This window comes from Mauremys mutica, chromosome 17, assembly GCF_020497125.1.
Source record: "Mauremys mutica isolate MM-2020 ecotype Southern chromosome 17, ASM2049712v1, whole genome shotgun sequence".
In the NCBI taxonomy this organism is placed as follows: Eukaryota; Metazoa; Chordata; order Testudines; family Geoemydidae; genus Mauremys; species Mauremys mutica.
In genome coordinates this window covers 10001813-10028314 of record NC_059088.1, presented here as the reverse complement: position 1 = coordinate 10028314, position 26502 = coordinate 10001813, and the positions used below count along the sequence as shown (strand labels likewise).

Below are 26502 nucleotides of genomic sequence, written 5' to 3'. Positions count from 1 at the left end.
AACCCTGCGGGTTTGTCCCGGAACAACCCACCCGCCCTGCACCCGTAACAGAGCCGGTTCAGTGCCCTGGGAGCGCCGAAGTGAAAACCAGATTGCAAAGCGAGCGCGTGAGCTTTAATTGCAGTGTCAAAGAGTCGAGATCCCACCCAAGCCCCTGAAGTTCCCTTGCACCCCAGCTTTAACTTCAGCTGATGCCATTAAGCTGCTGCCTGCACGGCCTCGTCTTCCCGGCAGGGTCTCCAAAGCTGCTCAAAGGTGCAGTTCCCCGCACTGTCCCCCCAGGCAAACACTCCCACGGGCGCGGGCGGGCGTTTAACTCCAGCTGGCCGGCCCGGCTGGGGGATCGCGGACACAGGCCAGCTCCTCTCGAGCTCCCCTCGTCCTCCCCACTCCTCCATGGCTGCCCAGGGCTGCCTCTGTCTGCACGAGCTGGGCTGATGCCGACCTGTGGCCTGGCTGATTTTAATGCTGAGCCACCGGGCGAATCCCACTTCTGGGAAGGCCAGACCTGTCCTCCCACGTGCCACCGGGACGGACCCCAGTGAGTGCCCCCGAGAGCCCTGGGGGGCGGCCCCGGGCATCCTAACATCACACCCCAGCCACTGCGGCCGAAGCAGCCGGAGGGGTCACCCCAGCGGGGGTCACTGCACCACTGAGCCCTGCCGGGAAGCTGAGACCTGCAAACTCACGTAAAACCGACCCCCCAAGATTCGCTGCTTGGCTTCTACTGAGCGTGCTCCGTAACACTGCTGAAGCATTTGCCCACTCTCTGCCCTGCAGGGTCACCTGCCTGTGGCCGTGTCCTCACTGGGGTTTTCCCTCCTGTTTGATAACTTGAGAACCCTGCACCCAAGCTGCTCCATAAAGAAAATAATGAAACTTCCTTGCTGCTCTACTGCTTCCACAACAGTGCCGCTATCTCGATGACAGAGGCGATGTTACTAGTGAGTGTTGAGACCCTTATGACTTTTTCCAGCCTTTCTGCTCCCACTGCCCCTTGTAAAGGCAAGGGTAAACATTTCTCGGTGCTGCAGAGCTTCCACAACTCTGCCTCTCTCACAACGATGGAGGAGATGTTACTAGTGACCCTGGAGACTGTTATGACTTTCTCCAGCCATCCTTGTTTGTTGGTCTCCTTGTGGGCTTTGAGATCTTGCATCTCCTGGTTGAACAACTTCTTCCACTTCTCCCTCCCCAGCGCATCCTGCAGAGGAGGGCACAGGGATGGGTCACGATCAGCATTACCTGGGGGCGGGGAGGGGGCTTGGGGTGCCCCATTCTCATGCAAGCACTGAGCTCCCCTGGGGATCAGCCCGGGACATGGGGCCGGTCGAGGGGCATTGAATGACAAGCAGGCCTGTCCCTCTGCGGGCGGCACCACTCTGCCCGATGCTGGCAGCCCATGGCCAGTCCCGGGGCAGGCGCTTTACAAGGGAGGGTGGAGAAACTGGGGACGGTGCGGCGCAGAGCCCCAAGGGCTCCGGAGAAGGTCTGACTCTGAGACCAGGCCAGGCTCCGCTCGGGGCGCTCCGGCAGCACAGCGCCGGGGCTGGAGGAAGGGTTTCCCCTCCCTGGCGCTAACCCAGCTCCCCGAGCGGCGGGAGCGGGTGACGGGAGCATGTTTCCATCCGCCTGGCCATGGCCACGCCGGGGCTGGGTCGGTTTAGCTGCAGCACCGAGCGGTGGGAAGTTCTCACCCCTCCCCGAGTGCCGTTGTGGCTGTTCGGTGCGGCCCAGGCCGGAGAGACCTCGGTCGGTTTCGCAGCTCAAGCTCAAGTGGAGGAAATGCTGGGCGGGGGCAGAGCAAAGAGCAGACGCTGCCCAGTGTCTCCGAAAGACGGTTAGGAGGGGACTCGATTCCAGTGGCTGAACACCGTCCCGGGGGGACTAGCCAAAGGCTGTGTGTAAAGGGCCCTTCGGTCGAGCAGGGGAAGGCTGAACAAGGCTCAGCCCAGGGAAGTTTAAGTCAGAGACGTTCGACAAGGCAGGAGTTTTTAAGCAGGAGGGTGATTGACCAAACTGCTCCAGGAGGCGCTGGCGTGATGCCGGGGTTTCCACGGCAGAGCCACCAGCGGTGGTGGGATGGGAGCAGGACGCCTCGGGGAGGGGGCCACTCGTCCGCTGGTGCAGCGTCACTCCCAAGGACGAGAGCCGGGCATTGGGCACCGAGTTCGGAGACAGCAGAAGCCTCAGCTCACTTCAATCGTGACCTCCAGGGGCCGGGGCTCAGCCCTCGCTACAGCCAGTGATGGTACTTGGGGGGCCCCTGGTTCGGTGACATGGGAGCTCCTCCCCAGCAGAGCACAACACCCCTCGGGAGTGCGGCCGGGGAGCTCAGGGGCCTGCACCAGGAAGACGGTGGCAGAGCAGGGAACAGAACCGTCTTCAAACTCCCGTCTGGCAACCAAACCCTGCACCGTCCTTCTGAACAGACGGCGCCGTTCCAACCTCTGGGGTGAACCCCCCAACCCAGCCCTGTTACCTTCAGTTTCTCATTAATCTCCCTTTGCTGCTTCTTCTCCATCAGCGCTTTCAGCTCCTCCAGCCTCTCCTCGGTGCTCTGCTTCTCGGTCTCCAGCTTCTGCTGCATCTCTGCTGCCAGGGCCTGGGCTTGCTCTGCCGGGGAGAGGGGAAGAGGCTGGAGACAGCCTGGGACACAAGGGGACCTCCTGACAGGGGTCGCAAAAGGGGATCAAAGCACCTGGCCCCCACGACTCTGCCATGGGACTCGTATGTGGGTGTGACCCACTTTGGAGCTGGCGAGCTCCCGGGGTCTGACCCTCGAGGCTGCGGAGACAACGGCTCCAGCGCCTCCCAATGCCATTTCCCAGCCTGCCTGGGGGCCGGGGCAGGGGCAGAATTGAGCCGAAACTCCGGCAAAAGCCAATGGGGACGTTCATCTCTCTCGACCCCGAGGCCGCGGGGCTGCTTGGTCCCTCGGTTTGGGGCCGGTTACATGTGGAGCTGAGAGCCACGTGACCTGGCCTGGAGAGACTGTGGCAGGGATCGGCGGGGATCAGGGAGACCAGCAATGAGGGGGGCAGAGAACCAGCCTGGCACGGGGTCCCTAGAGCCAGCTGTGACCTCCAGCCCTAGAGCCAGGAGAGACCCCTGCCCCACTCGGGGAGAAGAAGCTGTAGGGGAACACCCCCCCCTCGGGAACGCTGGCCAGCTTTCAACAGCGTTGTGGCACTCAGCCTCTGCCACCCACCCACGGAAAGGGGCAGAGGAGGGGGCCAAGGACCTGTGAGATGTGGGGAATGTGGAGGTCTGGGGGGCTGTGTGCCGTGGGGAACATGGAAAGTCAGGGGCTGTGTGCCATGGAGAATGCAGGGGGCTGTGGGCTCTGAGCCGGGGGGACGGAGGTTTATGTGCCATGGGGAATGTGGGCGGACCTGGGGCTGTGTGCTGTCAGGAATGTGTGGGGGCAGGGGGAATGCCGGGGGGGCGTGTGCCATGGGGAACACGGGGTGGGGGGCAGGGTATTGTGTGCTGGGGGGGAACGCGTGGGGGCTGTGTGCCATGGGGCCCCAGCCTGCTCTGGTCTGGCCATTGTCATCAGAGCCCCCAGTTCCTACCTGCCATTTCCTGCTCCTTCTCCGTCAGGGCCTTGTCTGTTTGCAGGATCAATCCCACCATGGCCTCCTTGGACGTGAAGAACTCCCCAAGAACCTCGTCTGCCTGGGGAACGGAGGGAGAGCAGCCGTCAGGGGGTTTATCCAGGGCAGGGGTGGGCTGGCTCAGTGCGGTGGGGAATGGGACATGGGGCCTCTCCCCTCTAAGGGGCACCCGCTCTAATCCAGCCCCACGGTGGGGAGACTTGCTGGCTCGGGGCGGGGGCATCTGGCTCCTCCAGGAAGCGGTTCAGTGGCCCCATGTGCAAATCAAGTTTGCCTGGTGCCAGCCTCATTCCCAGCAGGGACAGGGACCTCTCCCTTCTTGGGCTGCCCTGGGGCAGAGGCTGCGGGCTGGACAGGCCATGGGTACCAGCCCCTGTCCCCACCCATAGGGGGTCCCCGCAGTGATGAGCTGCCAAAAAATTAACAACTGGTTCCCTCCTCCTCACCCCACGGGGGGGTCGTGCCTCCCCCGGGGACTCCTGCCCCATCCAACCCCCCCCCCCATTCTTTGAAGCCCCCCCCCCGATCCCTACCCCATCCAACCCCTCCTCTCATTCCTGATGCCCCCCCGGGACCCCTGCCCTATCCAACCAGCCCTTCTCTCTGTTCCCAAGTGCCCCTGGAAGTAGAACCCCTGCCCCTGACTGGCCCCCACAGCCCCATCCAACCTCTGATCCTTCCTGACTGCCCCCCGGGGACCCTGCCCTCGTTCAATCCCCCTGTTCCCTGCCCTCACACTGCCCCTATCCACCCACCCCCACTCCCAAACTCCCCTGCCCTCTTCCAACACCCCCTCCCTGCTCCCTTACCACGCTGGAGGCCGGGCCGGGGGCGCTGGACCAGGCTGGGGCTGACCCGGAGCCAGGCTTGGCAAGGTAAGATGGGGTGGGGGAACAAGGAGGGCTCCTGGGAGGTGCGGTGCGGCCCAGCCCAGTCCTGCTCCAGCCTAGCGCCCCGGGCCTCGCCCTGGCTCTGGGCTGAGTGGCTCTGGCCCCGGCCCGAGACCGGAGTTGCTCAGCCAGAGCCTAGGCCAGATCCTCTGGGCCGGGGCCGGCGCTGCTCAACCAGGCCCAGGGCGCTTGCGGCCGGAGCCACTCAGGGCCGGGGCCAGAGGCGCTCGCGGCCAGAGCCGGAGCTAGGCCCTGGCCGGGGTCGGGCCGCTCGGGGCCGGAGCCACTCGGCCGGAGCCGGGGCGCTCGGCAGGAGCAGGACTGAGCTAGGCCGCACCACCCCTCCCTGGTCCCCTCCTGGCTTCCCCGCCCCAGCTTCCCTTGCCAAGCTGCTTCTTGCTTCTGAGTCCTCCCCAGTCCCAGGCTTCCCGCGCTAACAGGAAGGGGGAGGAGAAGCGAGGGGCAGAGCCTTCAGCGGAGGAGCCCAGGAAGCAGGGGTGAGCTGGGGCCGGGTGCGGGGCGGCCCTTTTAGAATCGGTTATCCTGGAACAGCCGGTTCTAAAAGGGTTTCTAAATTTAACAACCGGTTCCTGCAAACCGGTGCGAACCGGCTCCAGCTCCCCCCTGGGTCCCCGTGAACTGGGGCTGAGGGGACACATTGTCCAGGTGTTTTCTGCTGTGGGGGGACACACAGAATTCAGTGTCATGGGGCTGCTGCTGGGAACAGGCTCATCGGGGGCGGGGCGGGGGAGGTGAACAATGCCTGAGTGTAACAGGACTGTGACATTACACTCCATAAAGCTTTATGGAAATATGCTTCTGAATGTAAATATGACATAACTGGGATGTTTTATGCTACCTAGGCCATGTAACATATCTCTGCAAAGGTTATGATCTACTGAATCTATTCCTCCTATTTGTATGCATGTGTCATTTGTGTGTTGGAAGTTATGGATATTGGTCGTGTACTGGTTTGATTTTAAGTAGCCTTGGTAAAGTATTTGGTCGGCTTCTTTAGAAAGGAATTTGCAAGTTAAGTGCCCAGTCAAGAAACACTTAACGGACGATGGCTCTTAGAAGGCTCCAATCCACATAAGAAGTCTACTTGAGGACATTCAAGGTAGCATGTAAACCATGGCTGCTACCCATAAATTCTGAGTCATGTGACTTGCCCAGGTGACTTCAAAACTCCATCTTGTAGCTGGGATTCTACACAGGGGGAGGGAGGGGGAACCACCCACAAGAGAGAGTCTATTTAAGCCCCTGAAAACCCCTCCATTTCATCTTCAGCCGGCTCAAGAGAGAGCCTGTCCACTCCCAAGGATACCTGAAAGAAACTGGAACAAACGGGCCCATCTGGGGAGGTGAGTGATGCCTGAGTGTAACAGGACCCCAGCCCGTATCCATCACCCCAGATGAGCTGCTACCGCTGGCACGGGGAGGCTGCGGTGATGGGCATTAGATATGCAGAGCAGGGGGAGCATCAGAGAGATCCAGCCCCGTCCTACCTTTATCCCTTTCCCAGGTTCCTGCTGGTATTTCTCCTCCATTTCCTTCTGGTCGGCCAGGAAGAGCTGGTGGCCCCCAGGCACCAAGTAGCAGCCATCGCTGATCTTGCCATCCAGCTCCCTCAAGGCCTCTGCTAGCAGGGCCTGGCAGCGAGCCACAGACGCCTCCTCGTTCTGACGGCAGAACTCCTCCCTCCTGGCTGCCAGATCCCCCTGCCAGCACAGACACGGGCACGTCAGAAACGGAGGCGGAGTGCTGGGCTGCTCTAGCCGGGGGGGTGGCGTGGGCACAGAAAGGACAGGGGGGTGGATGGGTTGTAAGGGGGTCAGGATGCTGGGTTCTGTCCCCGGCCATGCTGCTGGGTGAACATGGGCAGGTGCCTTCCCCTCCGTGTGCCTCAGTTTTCCCATCTGTACAAAAGGGGTAACAATCCTGCCCTGGGGTGAGATGCACCAGGGCTGGGTCCTTTTGCACTGGGAGACTGGAAGGTCATTGGGGGCTGGGGCAGGCTCTTTATTCTGGGTCATTGCAGCACCTGGCGCACTGGGGGCCGGAGCCAGCACTGGGATGCCAGGTGCTACCATAATACACCTAATAAATAGCAATCTGAATGTACAGTGCCTGGCACAATGGGGTCCTCTGGGGTGCCTGGTCACTTCCGTAATACACCTAATAAATAGCAATCTGAATGTACAGTGCCTGGCACAATGGGGCCGGGCCCTGGGCCCTGACTGGGGCACTACCCCACTTTATAACACTGCATCAACCTCATTTTGCATCTCAAGCTAAGCAGGGCTGGGCGACCTCCCCTCCCCCGTTAAAGGAGTCTCCCCCCAACCCCTGTACAGGTGAAAGAGGAACCCTGCAAGTCAGAGGCACCAACGGGAGGTGCTTCTGCCACCACCCCAAAAGATCCCAGTCCCCACTTGGTGGGGACGTGACCTGAAGGCTGCTGACGTGCTGGGAGGGCTCCAAGCCGGGCGATCCAGTGCCTGGACTGTTCTCTGGAGGCGTTTGGCCCAGGTGGTTTGTTGCTGTCCGTGGGCCTGGCTGGGCTGTTCCCATGGGGAGGAGACACTGATGCTAGGAGCCAGGGCTGCTCTCAGAGTCCCCTGCTTTATGCGCAAAGAAACGGACCCGCACAGGCCGCCTGTTCCTCTGAATGCACCAGAAGCAAACAGTAGCCAGGAATTCCTGCGCCCCACAATCCCCACGCCTGCCCCTCCAGCAGGCACCGTGCTGGAGGAATCAGGTCTCTCGGCTTCCTCTCAGGCCCCCGCTCACAACTAGCGCTGGCTGAAAGGGGGGGAGTGTCCCTGTGAAAACTTCTGCTGTTTTGAGAAGACGATGACCAAAAAACTGAGTCTTACCAATTGGTAAACTGAGGCACGTGGTTTCTTTGGGGCCAGGGTTCTGGGATTTCTGGGAGTAGCCCCTGTCGGGGTGTCCCGGGGGATGGCTTGAAGGGGGCTTAGGTAAAGGGGACTGGGGTGCACCTATTGTGAAGCTGCAGGGTACAGACAGGGCCAGAGGCGACACTTGAGACACTGATGGTGTTTGGGAATTAACATGCGGTCATTGCTGGTCCCGCAGTCTCCCACTGCAGGACCGTACCATGAGCTGATTCTGGAACGTGTCCTCGTTGTCCTTGAAGGCGCGTCCCGTGAACACCGCCAGCGCCTCCCCCTCGCACTGGGCGTGCAGGTCCAGCAGCTCCTGGAGGGTCTCCGTGGGCAGCTTGGCGCGCTGCCCCATCAGCTCCATGTAGCGGGCCAGGGCCTCCTCCACCGCAGCCGCGTTCTCGATCTGCGCCAGGGCCTGCACCGCGTTCTCGATGCAGGGCACCGCCCCGCTGTTGATGCTGGCCACGTAGCTCTGGGCCAGGTTCCCCAGCGCTGCAGAGGGAAGCGGCAGGTTTTGGAGGGAGCCCACATAACCCGCTGGGGAGGTGATACAGGCACAAAGGATGTGGGCCGGACTTGCGGGATGGGGGACTCGCTCCTGGGACGCGGCGTCTCCGGAAGAGCTTTGGGGATTGTGGAGGAGAATCCGCTGAATGTGACCTCGCAGCGCAACACTGCGGCCGAAAGGTCTCCTGCCGTCCTGGGTGCGTCAACCGGGGAATCTCAAGTCGGAGCAGGGAGGAGATTCTCCCTCTGGGTTTGGCCCTGGTGCGACGCCGCTGGGATCCTGTCTGCAGTTCTGGGGCCCACAACTCCAGAGGGACGTTGATCCATTGGGCAGGGCTCAGAGAAGAGCCACAAAAGGGATTAAAGGGCTAAAAAACCTGCCTTAGAGCGAGAGACTCAAGGAGAGTCAATCTAAGGGCACGTCCAGCACTACACCGGCACAACCACAGCGAGTGGAGACGCTTCCTCTGCCCCCTGGAGCGGTAGAATAAATGCATGTGACCATCTCATCTGACCCTCTGAACAGCACAGGCCAGAGACCTGCCCCCAGATCAGCCCTACACCAGAGCTGGGAGGAAAACATCCCGTCTGGAATTAAAAAGGGTCAGTGACGGAGAATCCACCACGGCCCTCGGGAAGTTGGTCCCAATGGTTAATGACTCTCCTAGTTAAAATTTTTCATCTGATTTCCAGTCTGAATCTGTCCAGCTTCCTGTCTCTCACTCCACGGCAGGTTTTCTAACCCTTTCGTCCAGTGCTCCCCAACCTGGGGGGTTGGAGGAACGATCTGGGGGTGCAGGGGGCCATGCTCCATGGGGGTGGGGAGGGAGCGCCACCCAGCCCCCGCTCCAGTCACAGCGCTGGCCCTGGCCTCGGCCTCTTGCCCTAACTGTGGCCCCTCCCTTGGCCCCGACTCCAGCTCTGCTCTGGGCTCTGGGTCTCCCAACTGCAGCTGCCGGGGGGTGGGGGGGGACACGACATAACTTTCTGTAATCGTCCTCATGGCTCTTCTCTTAACCCCTCCCCAACTGACCAACCTCCTTCTTGAATGGCGGCTCCAGAACAGGACACAGGATCCCAGCTGTGGTCGCCCCAGGCCAAACCAGGTCAAATCGCCTCCCTGCTGCGACTCACGCTTCCTCTGCTGATGCCTCCAGGGATCACACAGAGCTCGCGGTCAGGTGATTCTCCACCCCCCCCGCAAATCTTCTCTCACTCCTGCTCCCCAGGACAGAACCCCCAGCCTGTACGTCCGGCCGAGATCCTTGTCCCTGGATACACACATTGACATTCAGCCGTCTTGTGCCCAGCTAACCAAGTAACCTGGATTGCTCGGGGGCATGTTGCTTTACCGCTCCCCCAAGCTTGGTGTCACCTGCCAACGTCATCAGTGATGATCCCACGTTCTCTTCCCGGTCACTGACAAAGCAGTTAAATAGCAGAACCCAAACCCTGTGGGACCCCCCGGGAACACGCCCACTCGAGGAGGATTCCCCGTGTACATCCCCTGCTGGCCTAGCATTCGCAGAAGCCGTGACTGAGTTCTGGAGACTCACCCGTCCCAGTGACCTGGTGGCCCCCCAGGGTCATCATGGGCCGGGCTTTGTCCCAGACGTGATCGCAGAACCTGCGCGCGGTGGCCTGGAATTCGGGGTCCAGCTGATCCTCCTGGAGCTCCTCCAGCCGGGACAGGTTTTTTCTGCTGGCTGGACGGTCAAAGGTGAAGCATTTGCGGGAGGGGAAGAAATTCCGGATGCATTTCTTGGCCTCAGTGGTTTTCTCGTTGCTGTCTGGAGAAAGAAGAGACGGGTGAGTCGAGGTTCCAGCTGGGGCCGGGGATCTGCGGTTGGGCCGGGAACCCATGGAACGAATGAGACTTTGGGCTTCCCTAGCACACTCCTTGGAGTTCCTTTGCAGCACTTCCCAGACATGGAACCTGCTTCGCCCAGCCCCCAATGCAGCCACCTCTGGGGTGAGACGGCAGCACCACCCGACCGGAGGAGAAGGGAAGAAGAGAATTGGAGCCAGCTGAACATGGCCCGTGGATCTATCAAGGAGGGGAGCAGTCACCAGATCTGGGTACTGGGGCAGAAACCTAGGGAAACGTCCCCCATGAACCTGGGGTTTTAACAACCATGAGGCGCTGAGAATTCATTTGTCACGCTGGGGCATCGGTGCCAGCCCTGACAGCCAGGGGAGAGCAACCCCCACCCTGCAGCACAGCGCCCCCTAGTGACGGCCCTACCTGACTCCGGCCTCAGGGCCCAGTCCAGGTACTCATCCTCGGTGACGGGGTGCCCGTCCATCTCCAGCTGCAGGGTGAAGTCCCGCACGGCCCAGACAAAGTCCGGGAAGAACTGCACAAACTCAGCCGCATCCTCCCCCTCCACCCAGCCGTCCTCAGCATCTGCCGCTTTCACCTTGATGTGCTTCGTCAGCTCCGTCACGTAGCTGGGGGCTGGCTAAGGAACCAGCGAGGCTGGCACACCACAGGATGGGAGGTTAGTTTGGAATCAGCTCTTTCTAGCACCAAGCCTTGCTCATCTGAAGAGCCCCCCATCCCCCCAGACACACACACACACAAGTAGGCTACTGTTGATCCATTTTATACATGGGGAAACTGAGGCACAGAGAGGCAGTGACTTGCCTGAGCTCCCAGCTGTTGTGTATTTGGTTGTCATGGTTTTTGTTGCTATGGTAACTGAGTTAGATTATTATGGGTTAGCTCAGCCGGTTTCAACTGGCTGAGTGAGCTCACTGTATATCTGTAAATAAAATGGAGGTTTTGGTTAGCTGCCTGCTCTCTGGCCTCAAGTGATTGCTTCCTACACCGGCTGCCCCAAGGACTTAACACTGGCGATGAGGGTGGGATTCTGGTGCTCCTCCAGTAACAGAAGCGAAGAAGGTGCCAATATTCTTAACTGTTGTAGGGGCTAAAACCTACTCTCTGCTACACAGCTTACTGCACCCTGTTAAGCCTGAGACTAAATCTTACAGTGACATTGTGGAAATCCTGGGGTCTCATTTCTCCCCAAAACCACTGGTAATTGCTGAAAGATATAGGTTCCACAAAAGAGACCAAAAGGAAGATGAAACAGTTGTACAATTTGTAGCCATTTTAAAAAAGCTAGCAGAACACTGTGAATTTAAAGAGATGTTAAATGATGCCCTGCGTGACAGGTTAGTGTGTGGCCTCTGCAGTGAAGCTATATGGAAGCGCCTACTGACAGAGGCTCAGCTTACATTACAGAAGGCTGTTGATATTGCTGTCTCCATGGAACTGGCTACAAGGGAGGCACAATACATCGTTGCATCCCCTAGGGTGCAAAAAGTGTCACAAGAACTGACCCACAAAACGGTGCAGAGTCAAGAATGTTACCGCTGTGGTAAGCCGGGTCACCAGGCATCAGAATGCTGGTGTAAGGACCTGGTGTGTCGACACTGTGGCAAAAAGGGACACATTGAGTGTGCCTGTAAACAAAAGAAAAAGAGGCCTGTGGTCTGGCCGACAAAAAGAGGAACCCTGCATACCCTAGAGCAGACCCAGGATGATCAAGGTGACACCTCCTCACAAGAGGAAGTGCCACTGCATGTTTTGTCTTTGGCAGCGGGCTCACATGAATACTGGGTAACCCCTTTATTGGAGGGCAAACCTATACGCATGGAACTAGACACCGGTGCAGCTGTCTCGCTGGTTCCTGAGACTGTGTATAAGGAAAAGCTACAGCATTTTCCGCTTAAGGCAACAAAAACTGTTCTGAAGACGTATACAGGTGAAGCTGTGCCCATGTTGGGCACTATTGATGTTAAGGTGGAGCTCAATGGACAGGCGGCTAAATTGCCACTGTTTGTGGTGAGAGGTGACTACCCAGCCTTAATGGGTAGGTCTTGGCTTGGGAAGATTCAACTGAACTGGGCAGAAGTGCACCGGATGACTAAAGAAGAAACCAGTCTAACCCCTATTCTAAGGAAACATGCTGCTGTTTTTGGAGATGATTTGGGAAGTATGAAGGGAATCACTGTGACATTGAACATTAAACCTGGCAGTCCACCAAAATATCTGAAAGCCCGAACTGTGCCATACGCCATCAGGCCAAAAGTTGAAGCAGACCTGGAGCGCCTGGTCACCAATGGAGTCCTAATACCAGTTACCCATAGCTCATGGGCCACTCCTATCGTTCCAATAGTGAAGAAAGATGGCTCTCTCCGGATTTGCGGTGATTTTAAAGTCACTGTCAACCCAGTGTTGTGTGCAGAGCAATACCCGCTTCCCCGCATCGATGACCTCTTCGCAGGCCTGGCTGGGGGACAAAAGTTCAGTAAGATTGATCTGAGTCAAGCATATTTACAGATGCACGTCGATGAAAAGTCCCAAGAGTTGTTGACTATTGTGACTCATAAGGGGCTTTATCGATACTGTCGCCTACCCTTCGGAATAACATCTGCTCCCGCCCTGTTCCAGAGGGCTATGGACCAGATCTTGTGTGGCTTGTCAGGAGTTCAGTGCTGTCTGGATGATATCCTGGTCACTGGAAGAAATGAAGAGGATCACTTAAAGAATTTAGAGGCTACCCTACAAAGACTGGAAGAGTATGGCCTACGAGTTCGCAAAGACAAGTGTGAATTCTTCAAGCCCTCTGTTGAATATTTGGGACACATCATTGATTCTGCAGGTCTTCATAAGGCCCCTGCAAAAGTTAAAGCTATTGTGGAGGCTCCCCCACCTCGAAATGTAAGCCAGCTGCGCTCATTTCTAGGACTCCTGAACTATTATGGAAAGTTCATCTCACAGTTAGCCACACTGCTAAAACCACTTCATGAGCTCCTTGGGCAGAACAAGGCCTGGAAGTGGACTGAAGCCTGTGATGTTGCGTTTAACAAAGCTAAGGATGCATTGCTAAATTCTGAAGTTCTAACGCACTTTGATCCATCCTTACCACTGTAATTGGCCTGCGATGCCTCCCCTTATGGAGTGGGAGCAGTCGTGTCACATATTATGCCTTCAGGAGAAGAGAGACCTATTGCTTTTGCTTCACGCACTCTAAGCAAAGCAGAAACTAACTACGCCCAAATCGAACGTGAGGCATTAGGAATTGTTTTTGGAATTCGGAAGTTTCATCAGTACCTGTTTGGGCAAAAATTTACTCTTCTCACAGACCATCGACCTCTGACATCAATTTTTGGACCCTACACAGGCATTCCCCCATTAGCTGCTAGTCGTATGCAACGTTGGGCATTGTTACTTTCAGCACACACATATGAAATCAAATATCGGAAATCCACTCTGCACGGCAATGCAGATGGCCTCTCAAGGTTGCCTTTGCCGGTCAAACACCAAGATAGTGCCCAAAAGGAAATCTTCTACTTTGAACAGGTAGAGAACACACCCATCACTGCTACTCAGATAAAGAAGGCAACTCGCGTTGACCCAGTATTGTCCCACGTTATGGACCTGGTGATGCATGGAAAATCTCGACAAACCTCTCCGGTCTCATCCGACCTTGTTCCCTACATGTCCAAGCAGACGGAGTTATCGGTCCAATCTGGTTGTTTGTTGTGGGGGAGACGTGTCATTATTCCACCACCACTGAGATCACAGATGTTAGAACAGCTACATTCCGGTCACTGTGGAATAGTGCGCATGAAGGAAATTGCACGAAGCTATTTTTGGTGGCCTGGACTGGACAGTGCTATTGAAGAGAAGGCAAAAGCTTGTATGTCATGTCAGGGTGTGAGGAATGCACCCCAGTGGGCACCCCTACACCCATGGGACTGGCCTGAAAACCTGTGGCAACGTATTCACGTTGACTTTGCTGGCCCCCTTGAAGGAAGCATGTTCTTGGTGGCAATAGATGCCCATTCTAAATGGCCAGAAGTCTCTATAATGCAGTCCACTTCTGCAGAGAGTACTATCCAAAAACTACGAGGACTCTTTAGTCGTTTTGGTCTGCCAGAACAACTTGTGAGTGACAACGGACCGCAGTTCGTTTCTCAGGAGTTTCAAAATTTTATGAAGGCAAATGGGATACACCACATCACGTCAGCACCATATCATCCGTCCACCAACGGATTAGCTGAAAGATTTGTGCAGACAATGAAAAACGCTTTGAAATCAGCAAGGGGACAACACTCCATTCAAAAGCGTCTGGATACCTTTTTACTTTCCTACAGAAACACACCTCATGCTACGACCCACGCATCTCCGGCCTTTCTAATGATGGGACGACAGCTGCGCACTTGCTTTGATCTGCTGAAACCTTCTGAACCCCGACAAATTGTGCAACATCAGCAGCAATATCAAGTCATCAGACGGGCACCCAGAGCAAAAGACCGAACCTTTAGCCCGGGACAGCCAGTTTTGGCTCGGAATTATACTTCCAGAGCTAAATGGGTTCCGGCCACAGTCATCACTCAAACAGGACCTGTTTCCTACACAGTCCGGACTGCAGAGAATCTTACCTGGCGGCGACATGTAGATCAGCTGTTGCCAGGTCATGCGAGTCCTCAGGACCCATCTGCAGTTGAGGGGTCTGACTTCACCTCTTCTGGTGAGGGACCGAATCACGAGTCACCTGTTTCTGACTGTTCTCCTCCATTACTGCCGGTGGCTGAGATACCCCTTTGCCCAGCACTAGCTGATACCACCTCCTCACCTGTTCGTGCTGCGGACCCTGAGCCCCTAGTACTTTCGGGTGCAATAACACCAGAAGTTCGCCGTAATCCACCTAGAGACAGAAGGCCTCCTCATTGGCTGGATCTTTAGCTAGGGCGAACCCACGGTTATGGGGCAAAATAATCCCCAGGGTTTAGCCGGGAATGGAGGCAGTCTACCCTCCTTCTCTAGTCTAGTGTGTGTTTTATTTAGGGGATGTTCTTATTAGGGGGGGAGGAATATGTTGTGTATTTGGTTGTCATGGTTTTTGTTGCTATGGCAACTGAGTTAGATTATTATGGGTTAGCTCAGCCGGTTTCAACCAGCTGAGTGAGCTCTCTGTATATCTGTAAATAAAATGGAGGTTTTGGTTAGCTGCCTGCTCTCTGGCCTCAAGTGATTGCTTCCTACACCGGCTGCCCCAAGGATATAACACCAGCCATCTCCCCTCCTGCCCCCCGCACTAACACTTCATACCCCACTCCCCTCTCAGAGCTGGGGATGGAACCCAGGAGTCCTGATTCCCAGCCACCTCCCTTACCAAGAGACAAGACACGGAGGGAGAGGGGGGTAAGATCATTCTTGCCTGGGGTTTGTTTGTCCAGCGCCAACCGGCACCGAAAGCTCAGCTCTGGCGGGTTCTGCTCCACCTGCAGAGCCACCGCTGGGCAAGTGGGGTCTGGACTTAGCAGCCTGGCTAGTGAGTCCGGGCTCCTCTCACTCCCCCCACGCACACCCCGCCCAGCCCAGCCCAGCGGGTTTCCCCGCCGTGTAGAACTGAAGCAGTGCCTCTCACCCACCTCCAGGCCACAGGCAAACCTCTCTAGCCAGCATCCTTTCCCCTGAGCTACCCAGGCTGAGCAATGCCAGGGCCGGGCTTCCTGGGGGACCCGGAGCCAGGTTCAGACACATGAACGAAAGGGGTGACGTTGAAGCGCAATAGGCCGCGGGCGGCTGCTCTCAGCCAGCGGGAAAGTGACCTTCGTGACCCGCAGCTTCATCCTCCTGGGAGAAGCTTCAATTTCAGACCTTCTTAGTTCATCTGTCTCTGCGTTCCTCAGTGTCCCAAGGGCCAAACTCCCCCCACACCCGCCCTGGGCTCAGCTCTCCAGGCCTCCAGCACCCCTGGAGGCTGAGCGCCCCGGAAACGGGCGTGGGGATCCAGCAGCAGCCCCCTCCGGGCCGCACTCAGAGGGAAACGTAATCCCCTGGCTGTGGTACGGGGGAGCTCGGGTTTTACTTCTGCTGCCCGGGAAGGATACTGCAGCTTCTCCAGGGCGTGGCCGTCAATGGTGCCCAGGCTGTTATAGACCAGGGTGCTGCTCAGGAGAACGGCCAGGGCGAAGATCCACGTGTCCTTCTTCCCATTGCCCTGAAATGCAGACGCAGCTGAGTCCAGCCCTGCCCGTCCCAGCGCCCCACCCAGACACCAGGGAAGGGACCCGAGCGAAGAGCTCGGGGCAGAACCCGTCAGCCTCCTGTGACCTTGGTTGTCGGTCACTCTGTACATGGAGCAGGGCTCAGCCGCTCCAGCAAGGGGCTCACACTCACACACACACACGCACACACACACGTCACTCACCTTCTCCACGTCGCTCAGCCCCTCGGTGTCCAGCAGCACCAGGGTGTGGCCGTCCCGGCGGGGGTGGGGCAGGCACCACATCCAGATGCCCTTGGTGTGAGCCTGGATGGTGGAGCCCAGGGTGAAGCCTGCGGGCAGAAGGGGGGTGTTAGTGGCAGGTCGAGGAATGGAGAGGGCAGGAAGGCCAGGAGTCTGGCTGGGGGGTTTGGGGGGGACAAGAGGGGGCAGTCGAGGTTGGGGGAGCAGATCAGCAGCCTCCCCAAGTCTGCACCCAAGCCAGATGCAAAGGGGCTGGAAAGCTGGTGCCGGGGGTGATCCTGACCAGGGCAGAGCTAACGGGGGGCAGCTCTGAGAGGTAATTAAATCCCACCCCCCAACTTACAGCACGGGAAAGCGCCACCAAAACTACCTCGGGCCCATACGGCGAGTCAGCACCAGAGCCCAGGTTACGGGCCCAGCCTGCAGTTCCCTGCTCTCACCACTCGCTTACACTCCCTTCCCAGGCTGAGGGGCTGGGGAGAGAACCCAGGAGTCCTGGCTCCCACCCCCACTAAACCCCACTCCAGTTCTTTGTAAATCTTCATGCTGGGAATAATTTGAACAAGAGTATTGTCAAGCCTTCCAAGTCCCCGCCCCCCCGAGCGTCGCGCCGCCCAAGTCCCCGCCCCCCCCGAGCGTCGCGCCGCCCAAGTCCCCGCCCCCCAGCGCCGCGTCGCGCCTCCCAAGTTCCCACCCCCCGAGCGCAGCCTGTCCAAACCAAAAACAACAAAACCAAACCCCGAGTGCCGCCCCATCCCAAGGTGCCGCCCCAAGCACGTGCTTGGTAGGCTGGTGCCTGGAGCCGGCCCTGTGTCTAACCCACATTAACCATATTTAAAACAATTGGCTACAAGAAAACAATTGGCTACAACCTGATTGGTTGACCTGCTTCAAAACACGGCGGGCAGATAAGATAAAAAGTGGATTTGTGTTTGTGTTGACCTAAAAGAGATCCCTCTTTGTCAGGCTCACATACACCCCCTGAACCAAAGGGACTTGCGCTTCACCGACTATCTGCGCCCGGCCAGTGCAAAAAGTGGTCGGCTGAAGGTAACGTATCTTTGGGAAAATACAGGGTAAGGTTTCGGAGTGGTGAACTCTGGTTGTGCTCGAGCTGATTTGATCTCAAGTTGTACTGACACTACAGTATTAAAAACGATGGTGTCGGAACAATTAAATCTCAGGTTATATCAATGCTGCAGTATTAAAAATAGTAGTAAGTACCTGATGCATAATATTACTTGTGCTTGTCTTCCTTAGTCAATGCTGGTCTTAGCTTTTCTTTTCCTGTTCTGTCTGCGTTGCAGTTCTAGCCGTAAGTCATTAAAACCCTTTCTTGAGGAATAATCAGTAGTTTTAATTTCTTTATGCGGACACCACTTAACCTCATTACATCTGTGTTGGGTGGTGGGAAGTAGCGATCACCCAGGGCACCTTTGGGGCCCTGATGCATGCCTCCTCCTTCCATTAATCTCCACAAATGCAAGGCAAAGAGACATGCAGGAGCCCTCCTGCTTTCGTACCCGGCCCTTGGGGCCGTATCCTGCATTTCAGCACTAAGCCTTCCAGGCAAGTCGGCAACGGGCTCCCGTCTCCCCCTCACCTTTGTTCTTCCCGGCCAGGCGGTTCATGAGGTAGGACTTGCCCGTGCGGTACTGCCCGGCGATGGCCACCACCACCACGGGCTGGGTGATGCCCTCCAGCACCCGCAGCGCCTCCGGCCGCACCGCCAGTGTCCCCTCGGGGCTGGTCTCGATCAGACAGATGGGGGCCTCCATGGAGATCTGAGGGGCCAGCGTGTGCTTGGCTGGAAGACCTAGGAAAGGGACATTGAACACACCACCGGGTCACATCAAGCCCTGGTGCAAACCTCTGCCATCATTTCACGCACACCTCCGCCCCGGCCACTGCCCCCCCCCTTCGATTTCAGTGCCAGATGCCATGGTGAGGGGCACAAGTACCTCACAAGCCATAAATATTCACACTTCTTTCCCTGCCAGGTAGACCCACCCACCCCGTCCCCCAAAGAGCAACACGGGCAGACCCGCTGCAGGGTTTGGTCGAACATCACCATGAATTTTCCCAGTCACATGACCTAGCAGATGGAAAATTAGTGTCCCGTTGGCATGCGTACATTGTAGGGGCCCGTGATGACCGGTGACCATGATACCAGCTGTGCAGCGGTTAGCAGCTTGGCTGGCTGGGGTCGGGGCAGCCCAAAGGACTCACACCTGGGACAAGATGGTCAGTCCTGCCACAGGGTGCAAAGCTACAGAGAGGAAGTGAGGGCAGAGCTGGGCCTGGGAGCTGAACGGGGTTGGAGGCGGAACTGGTGTGGGAGCGGAGAGGTGCTCCCTACCCCGTGAGGGCTGACCCCATCCAGCTGCATCTTCCCTAATGTTCCTCCGCACCCCCTGGAGGGGGTCACCCCACCCTTTGAGAAGCACGGAACTAAAAGATGGTGACTTACGTCTCCACGAGGGATCCTCCCGGTCAGACATGGCTCTGGACTCCCCACTCGCTACAGAGGGCTGACGATCGCTGTTGGCACTAGGGTGACCAGACAGCAAGTGTGAGAAATCGGGATGGGGTGGGGGGAATAGGTGCCTATATAAGACAAAGCCCCAAATATCAGGACCGTCCCCATAAAATCAGCGCAGCCGGTCACCTTAGCGCGCAGGCAGGAGTCGGCTGCTGCTGGTGCCAGGACTTCTCCTCCCCACCACGGGGTGCAGGGCTCTGGGTGCAGAGTTTAGAGGCACATCCTAAACTCCAGATGCCAGCCTCCCGCCCTAGTGCTCAGACCAGGGGTGCCGGAACTGGGGAGGCGGCCCCTAGTGGCCCTGCCCCCAACACTTTTAAACTAAAGAAACACTCCTGCCCCCCCTGACGTCTGCCAGGGTTTGTGGCCAGCAGCAGCCTCCTGGTGCTGTGTGCACGTTGGCAGGAAGGGAGCTGCTTCCAGCCGCAGGGGGAACGGGGGCAAGGGAAGTGGGTCGGGCTGTGCAGCCTGGCCCGGCCCGGCCCTGCTGTGATCCCTGGAGTCCTGGGTGCCTGGAGCAGGGCCGGAGTCTCACAGCAGCAACAGTCTGGGCAGGGGTGGATTAAGATTTACTGGGGCCCTGGGCACAAAGAACATTTGGGCCCCTCCACCCCATTAAAACACAAATGGATCAAAATGCACAAGACAAAGACTCCCTGCAGGCCCGTCACGTTTCTCGTTCCTGGGAAAGAGACCACGTGTGATTAGCATTTTCATCGAGTGACTTGTATCCTTTTCCCCATCATCCATGGAACCGAGAGCACCTTAGGCAACTAACTACAGCCAGACTTTGCTGGGAGACGGAAGAATCGTGCTACACGTAATATACGTAAATGTCTCTTGTCTGCGCCCATCCGGCCTGGCCCCGCCCTGCCCTGCGGTTCCAGTTTCAGCCGCTGCTACAGGAAATGTCAGGGCGCCAAGATGGCGACGGCGACGGGTACCGCGCCTACCGGATGCCTGCCCCAGCAGGAACCAGAGCCGCCGCCGGGGCCCCTGAAATTGGCCAGGCCTGTGTTAATCGGCCACTGTCTGTGGGGCTACCGGAGGAGCCTCCCCAGCCTCCCCCTCTGCTCTCCTCCCCGCTAGCCGTCCGTAGGGCTCAGGCTCTCCCTGCTGGGCCGGCTGCTTCTCCCCCGCTTCCCCTGGCCGAGCCGGGCTGGTGGGCGCCCTGGGAAGCAGCAGGGTTGACCTCGGGAAGGACACACAAGTTTGACTAACAGGGTCGGGGCCACCGGCGCCAGAACCGGGGTGGAGGTTTGGGGGCCAGCCCCCCCCCCCCTCATCTACAAAGATTCCCTGGCCTTGGCCCAGACACATGCCCAGCAGGTGGCCGGCCTGAGTGGCAGCCAGAGCAGAGCCTACCACATGGTGCCCCATTTTCCCTCCGGAGCTGGGGCCTAACGCTGCTGGGCTGGGGTTGGGGGGTGTTCCCCCCAAAGCTCTCCGGACTGGGAGTCGCCTGGCAGAGGGAGAGGCCCAAGCTGAGGGGTGTTGCTGCCGGGCGTCCAGAAGCCGGTTCTCAGGGGGGCCCTGCCTGCAGGCCTGGGACTCACCAGCTCCCCACAGCCGGTCCTGCCCTGCCAGTGGCTGGCTCCTGACTGAGTCTTGCTGCGTCTCACAGGACAATAAAGCACCGACTTTCTAAACAAGCTCAGCCCTCCTTAGAACACACCCAAGCAACGCCCACACCTTGCACAGAGAGACCAGGGCAGGACTTTCTACAAATACCACTATGGTTTTTAATACGTCTATTTTTGCTGCAGGCAACATGAACTTACACGTTCCCAATATTACCATAAAACAGTTGTGGCTACTTACATTAGTCAAAAAGCTCAGTCTCGCTCTCTCCATCCTCCCTGGGTGCTCCTGCCTCAATGTGATACCTTCCCCTCCTCAACTGCTCAAGTGTATCCCGCTGTGGGGGACAATATTTACAGCAAATCCACACTCTCTGTAACCCACAGCGCACATGCAGCGTGCTGCTCAGCATCCAGTGTCCTGCCCTGTTCCGCCGCTTGGACTTCACATGGTTCATCTGAGAGGACTCTCCAGTCCTTCCACATCAGCGGTGCTCAGAGGCATGGCGCGTAGGGAAAGAACCAACGGGGCTGGCTCTTTAAAGCCCCACTCAATGCTATTCTCTTGGAAACTGTATCCTTCCAGTTCCACCCACAACTGCTCTGTGTTTTTGTCATCACTGCTCTTCCATTCCTGGACGTTGAGGGCTCGTTACTGTGCACCCAGCGCCCCCAAGTCACCTCTGAAAATGTTCATCATGGTCACTAGTCGAGGCTTTCCCTGAGAGAGAATCCCTGGCGGCCTGAACGCTGACAGAGATTTCCACAGTTTAATATTTGCCTGCAGTCTCCACTGCACTTGTTTAGCAGCTTCTGGCAGGAAGTCTCCGCATCTATTCTTGAGATTAGCTTCACTGTGCTATCAAGATTTGTATCTCTTAAAGCAACAGTGAACAGTACACGGAAATTAACAGCACAAGCAGCTGGCTGGGTCACTCAAATTGACTTCAAGGCGGTTACGCGCAGGTAACGGGATCCTTTCTGAAAACAACACTCTGGATATAAGAGCACAAAAGAAAGACTAGAGGCAGTCCAGCATTTTGAAGGCATTTCCACCAGAGTCAAGCTGGAAGAACTGGTGTTAGAAACTGCTCAAGGAAGGTATCTGTGAAAAGGTTATGATTTGCTGGTTATGAGCACGCTGTTTGTATACATGTGTCATTTTTTAATTTGACGTTATGAGCATTGGCTGTGTACTCGTATTTCAATGCATTTAATTCTGAGCTACACCAGTGAAGAGTTTGGCCAGTTTATTGAGATGGGACTATCCAGATGAAGTGGCACATCAAAGGGTACTTGACTAACAATGGAGCGTGGGAGACACCCTTCTGCACTGAGTGGACTTTCAAGCTGGAATGTGGGTGAGGGTTTCTGCTGTGACTAGGCAAAAACTCTGTATGGACACGGGACTTGCCCATGTGGCTCCAAACTCTTGTGACTGAACTTTTCTACAGCAAGAACAAAGAGAGCCCCTCCCCGTGGGAGAAGATATAAAAGGCCCTGGGGACATCACCATTTTACCTCTTTCCTGCTCCTGCTTCTCTACTGCTCAAACCTCTGGACTATGGACTTATACTACTGAGAGCATTGTAACAAGGGGCCTGAGTCCTTCCAAGGATTTGGAAGGGTCATAACTATGAAGGGAAGGGACCAGCCCTCCTGTGTGCAAGTCTATAAAATCCCTCCTGGCCAGAGGCACCAAAATCCTTTTACCTGTAAAGGGTTAAGAAGCTCAGGTCACCTGGCGGACACCTGACCCAAAGGACCAAGAAGGGGACAAGATACTTTCAAATCTTGGGGCGGGGGATGGGGAAGGCTTTTGTTTGTTTTGGGGGTGGTTCGCTCTTGAGACTAAGAGGGACCAGACATCCATCCAGGCTCTCCAAATCTTTCTGAACAAGTCTCTCATATTTCAAAACTTGTGAGTAACAGCCAGGCCAGGCGTGTTAGTTTACCTTTGTTTTCTCAACTTGTGAATGTTCCCTTTGCAATAGGGAGGTTTATCTCTGTTTTGCTGTAACTTTGAACCTAAGGCTAGAGGGGTCCTCTGGGCTCTGTGAATCTGATTATCCTATAAAGTTATTTTCCATCCTGATTTTACAGAGATGATTTTCACCTTTTCTTTTTAACAAAATCCTTCTTTTAACAACCTGACTGATTTTTCCATTGTCCAAAGACCCAGGGATTGGGTCTTTGATCACTTTGTAACCAATTGGTTGGTACATTATTCTCAAGCCTCCCCAGGAAAGGGGATGTAAGGGCTTGGGGGGATATTCTGGGGGAAGAGGAACTCCACGTGGTCCTTTCCCTGTTTCTTGTTAAATCACTCGGTGGTGGCAGAGTACCAGGCTTTAACCTAAGCTGGTAAATAAGCTTAGTGGGCTTTCATGCGGGTCTCCACATCTGCACCCCAGAGTTCAGAGTGGGGAAGGAACCCTGATAGGAAGTAACCAAAGAGTTACCTTGAGCAGAGGTTCATTTCATCACTGCTTAAGCCTGGACCAAGAACTTTGCAATTGTTTTATGTATTTCACCCCTTTAACCAGTTTTAACTCTCATCTATATTTCTTTCTCTTTATGAATAAACCTTTAGTTTTTAGCTACTAAAGGAAATTGGCAAAAGTGTGATTTTTGGGGAAGATTGAATTTTTATATTGACCTGCATTGTGTGGCTGGTCCTTTGGGAACAGGAGAACCTTTAGCAGGGGATATAAGCTCTCTGCTGTCAAGCAGCCAGAAGCCCGTATCTCAACCCCAGCCAGCCGTGAAAAAGGAGAACTGAGCCAGACAGAACTGAAGGGGTTGCAAAACCAGTAAGATTGGGAAGGCCAGTGAGTTGAAAAACAACAGTCTCGTGACCCTGAAACCGGTGTGTTTTGGGGAAACGAAGGGAGCTGCGGAAGACCGGTTCGGACTGATACCGAGAGCACGGGGGGTAAAGGTCCCTGGACAAAAATACCCCTGGAAGAACCCAGGTCTTAAAATGCTGCCGAGAGCTGAAGCAAGTCGGTTTACATTTACACCGGACCCTAAACGACCTGTGCACAGGGCAGAACTCTCGCCTACCCTTCCCCCCCTTCTTCTTACATTACACCCAGGCTTGGCCAGCCTTGGGCTGTGCGTGTGTGAGTATGAAAGAGGGTTAGGGCTCGGGCACTAATGCTTCCTTCCTTCCTCTGAGTGACGTGGGGCACGCCCAGCCCTCAGCGCTGTTATTTGGTTAATAAAGCTTTAAACTGAGTCACTTGGCGTGCTCCTTCATCTCCTCCCCTAAAGATCCTGAGGCCTCAGCCGGCTCCCCTGAAGCCCCATGCAGACTGGTAACATAAATCTGTCACAGGTTGCTCTGCACAGAGTGTTCCGCCTGTGCCCACAGGTGCCGCCCCTGCAGCTGCCATTGGCCGTGGTTCCCAGGGCTCAACTCTGGGCGCTTTGGCAGGACAGCTACATTACCGGAGGGTTTTTTCATCGCTGTCACTAACCCACCTCCCCCGTATGGCGGTAGCTAAGGTGATGGGAGCATTTTTCCATCAGTCAGGGACTAGGTCGGCCTGGCTACAGCACTGAGCGGTGTGAATTTTTCACATCCCCGAACGCACTAGTGATGCCGACCTGGCTTTTAGGTGCTTCCCAGGCCAGAGAGATCTTGATCAGTTTCACATCTCAAAGATCAAGAAGAGAAAATGCTGGACAGGGAGAGAGCAGAGCGCACAAGCTGTCAACTGGTGCATGAAGTGTGTGTGTGTTTTGTGGGGGGGGGGGTCCTTGACCCTGCTGGGAACAGGGCTGAGACCCAGCAAACTCAACCCACGCACAGGGCGGCTGAAGGGCTGAGCCAGAGGGGCCTGGAGCCTGTCCCCCCACAAGCCACCCCTTGGGGCCGGAGCGGAGCTGGTGCCCCCTAGAGAGAGGCCCCATATCCCATCCCCCCCGAGCTGTGTCCTTGCACTGGGGACAGGTCACAGTGGATGCTCCAGAGGTGGCGCATCCCAGCATCAGGCGAGGGGTCCCCATATAACTAGCCCCCTGTGCCCCAACCCAGAGGCAGCCCCATCTCAGCTCCAAGCAAGAGGTCTCTGGATATTTCAGACTCCTGCTAAGGTCTCTTTTCTCCCGCCACAGACTGATGAGTTATTCTATGTCCCGGCCCCCGTGTGGGTCCCTTGTACTGCCCAATACCTAGTCAGCTACATCCCCACCTACCAGCCCCTCACCTTCTACTACGTCAGTGTCAGAGCAAAGCCCTCGCTGGCAGAGACCCAACCCCGACCGTCTGCAGCGCCTCTCAGCTGGAGTTGCGTACAGTAGGTTGACTTTGCCCCGCAGTGTAGACAAGGCCAGTATGGCTTCCACTTAATCTGACTACATCACAGAACAAGTTTATACTTTATGTTCCTAACTCCCAATATAGAAATAATACATGGAAAGAAATAGGATGAACACACTTAGTAGATTAAAACATTTCTAATGATGTTACATGTGGCATTAGCATAAAGCATATTCCAGTTATGTCATATTTATCTTCATAAGCCTATTTTCATAAAGCATATGGAGCGCAACGTCATCCCCATCCCCACCTGCCCCTAAAATGTCCCAGTGAAAAAAATATTGTAGGAAATGTGAACAGGCGGGATTGGGGCCAGAACAGCGGCATCTCCCAACACGGCCACCAGAGGGAGCCAGTGGGCTACATGTAACCTGCCTGTGTTGAGCCTGGATGCAATTCCCAGCTCCTCCAAGGAAATCTCCTTTCTTTGGCCTGTGGAACTCACTGCCACTGGATGGCCCTGGAGCGAGGGACAAAATACCAAGCAGGACTGATGCTCCATCTGGAGGAGAAGATGGAGAGTTAGAAGAGCTCGGTCTCCCATGTTTTGGGAGCCTGAGGTGGGGCAGCACAAGACTGGACCCCTCAGGGTCAGTGAGGGCCCTGCATCATCCTTGCTTTTAAATGCTGCACCTCCAGCCTAAGTAGGTTCTTTCCCCCACCTCCCTTCCCTCTGCCACTATCTCTCTGGATAGTCCCCAACCTCCACAGTCCTGGGCTCAGCTTATTCTTGGCCAGTTTGCTCTCACACCAACCTTGTCCCTGAGCGTCTGATTTCCCCTCCCTAGTAGTGCCCCCAATGTATTTCTGGGGTGCAATCGCTCCCCCGAGCCTGCAACACTCTTCCGAGTCTCCTCTCACACGATCGCTCCTGCCCCTCCCCCCGTGGCCTCATCTCTGCTCTGCGCTCACGATTCCTCTCTCGCACGTGGGCACCCAGAATTACCCGGGGGTTGGCGCTGGGGCTGAGCTCAAGGGGTGCAGCGAATGTTGGGGGTGGGGGGGTCAGAGGCTGGCTGGCCCTTCGAAGCAAGCTGGGGTCCGCCATGCCCAGGACTCAGCCGCTAGCCATAAGAACATCTGACTGGGTCAGAGCAATGGTCCATCCAGCCCAGCGTCCTGTGTCTGAGAGTGGCTGGTGCCAGGAGCGTCAGAGGGAACGAACAGAACAGGGGAGTTATTGATGGTCCATCCACTCGTATGGTAACATTGATTTCTCTTTTACGATAAGGTTACTTGATGAAATTGTTGCAATGTAAGTTTATACATGAAAGTTCCGTACTTAGTCATACTGGAGATTGCTCTGTTTTGTTCTGCCTTGTGTGGCAGAGCTCTGACCCTGTCTCAGTGGGTCCTGCGCTTCCTGGCGGTTTACGCCAGCCTCAGTGGCTCCCTGTGACCCTCCACGGAGCCCTTCTCCCTCCAGGGCCAGGGTCACAGTCTGCTGAGCCCTGTTCATCATAGGCCAGCGAGGAGGTTGGGGAGAGATCTCCCACCGTCTCTGTTGTCCCTGGGGCTTGTTCAAGAACAGTTCAGCCTCCTGTCCTGACAGGGGTCTGTCTTCTCCTCCCAGGAGCTGTTCCTGTAGTGGTGGGTTGGGGGGAACCCAGGCCCACCCTCCACTCCGGGTTCCGGCCCAGGGACCCTAATGGCAGCAGCTGTTGGCAGCCAACCTTTCACTGCCAGAGTTGCTACATTTCCCTGGGCCACTTCCCCACAGCTCCCCTGCTTCTCCCTTCTTCACCCTTACCCTAGGGCTCCCTTCCACTGGCTTGAGGGTGTCTTCATTACCCAGCCCTTCGGCCGCACTTCCTCTCCTCTGGCTCCCTGACCCCCCTGCCTGACTGGAGC

At 56.4% G+C, this 26502-nt stretch overlaps 1 protein-coding gene across 2 annotated transcripts; it reads right to left on the bottom strand.

Annotated features, from left to right (window-relative positions):
- Nucleotides 1–114: 114 nt before the first annotated feature.
- LOC123352059 (guanylate-binding protein 1-like) lies at nucleotides 115–21150 on the bottom strand. 2 transcript variants are annotated; one of them, XM_044991770.1, is made up of 12 exons: nucleotides 20566–21150; nucleotides 18673–18752; nucleotides 17806–18018; nucleotides 16164–16291; nucleotides 15844–15953; nucleotides 10175–10380; nucleotides 9486–9719; nucleotides 7634–7914; nucleotides 6019–6231; nucleotides 3579–3681; nucleotides 2483–2616; nucleotides 115–1204 (listed from the first exon to the last, which is right to left on the bottom strand). In XM_044991770.1, exons 2-12 carry the CDS (start codon nucleotides 18701–18703, stop codon nucleotides 893–895), a joined length of 1965 nt encoding a protein of 654 aa, XP_044847705.1. In that variant the 5' UTR covers nucleotides 18704–18752; nucleotides 20566–21150; the 3' UTR covers nucleotides 115–892. The 2 variants fall into 2 exon arrangements, with proteins under 2 accessions (XP_044847705.1, XP_044847706.1); XM_044991771.1 differs by lacking the exon at nucleotides 20566–21150 and adding an exon at nucleotides 20301–20331.
- Between the last annotated feature and the right edge of the window lie 5352 nt (nucleotides 21151–26502).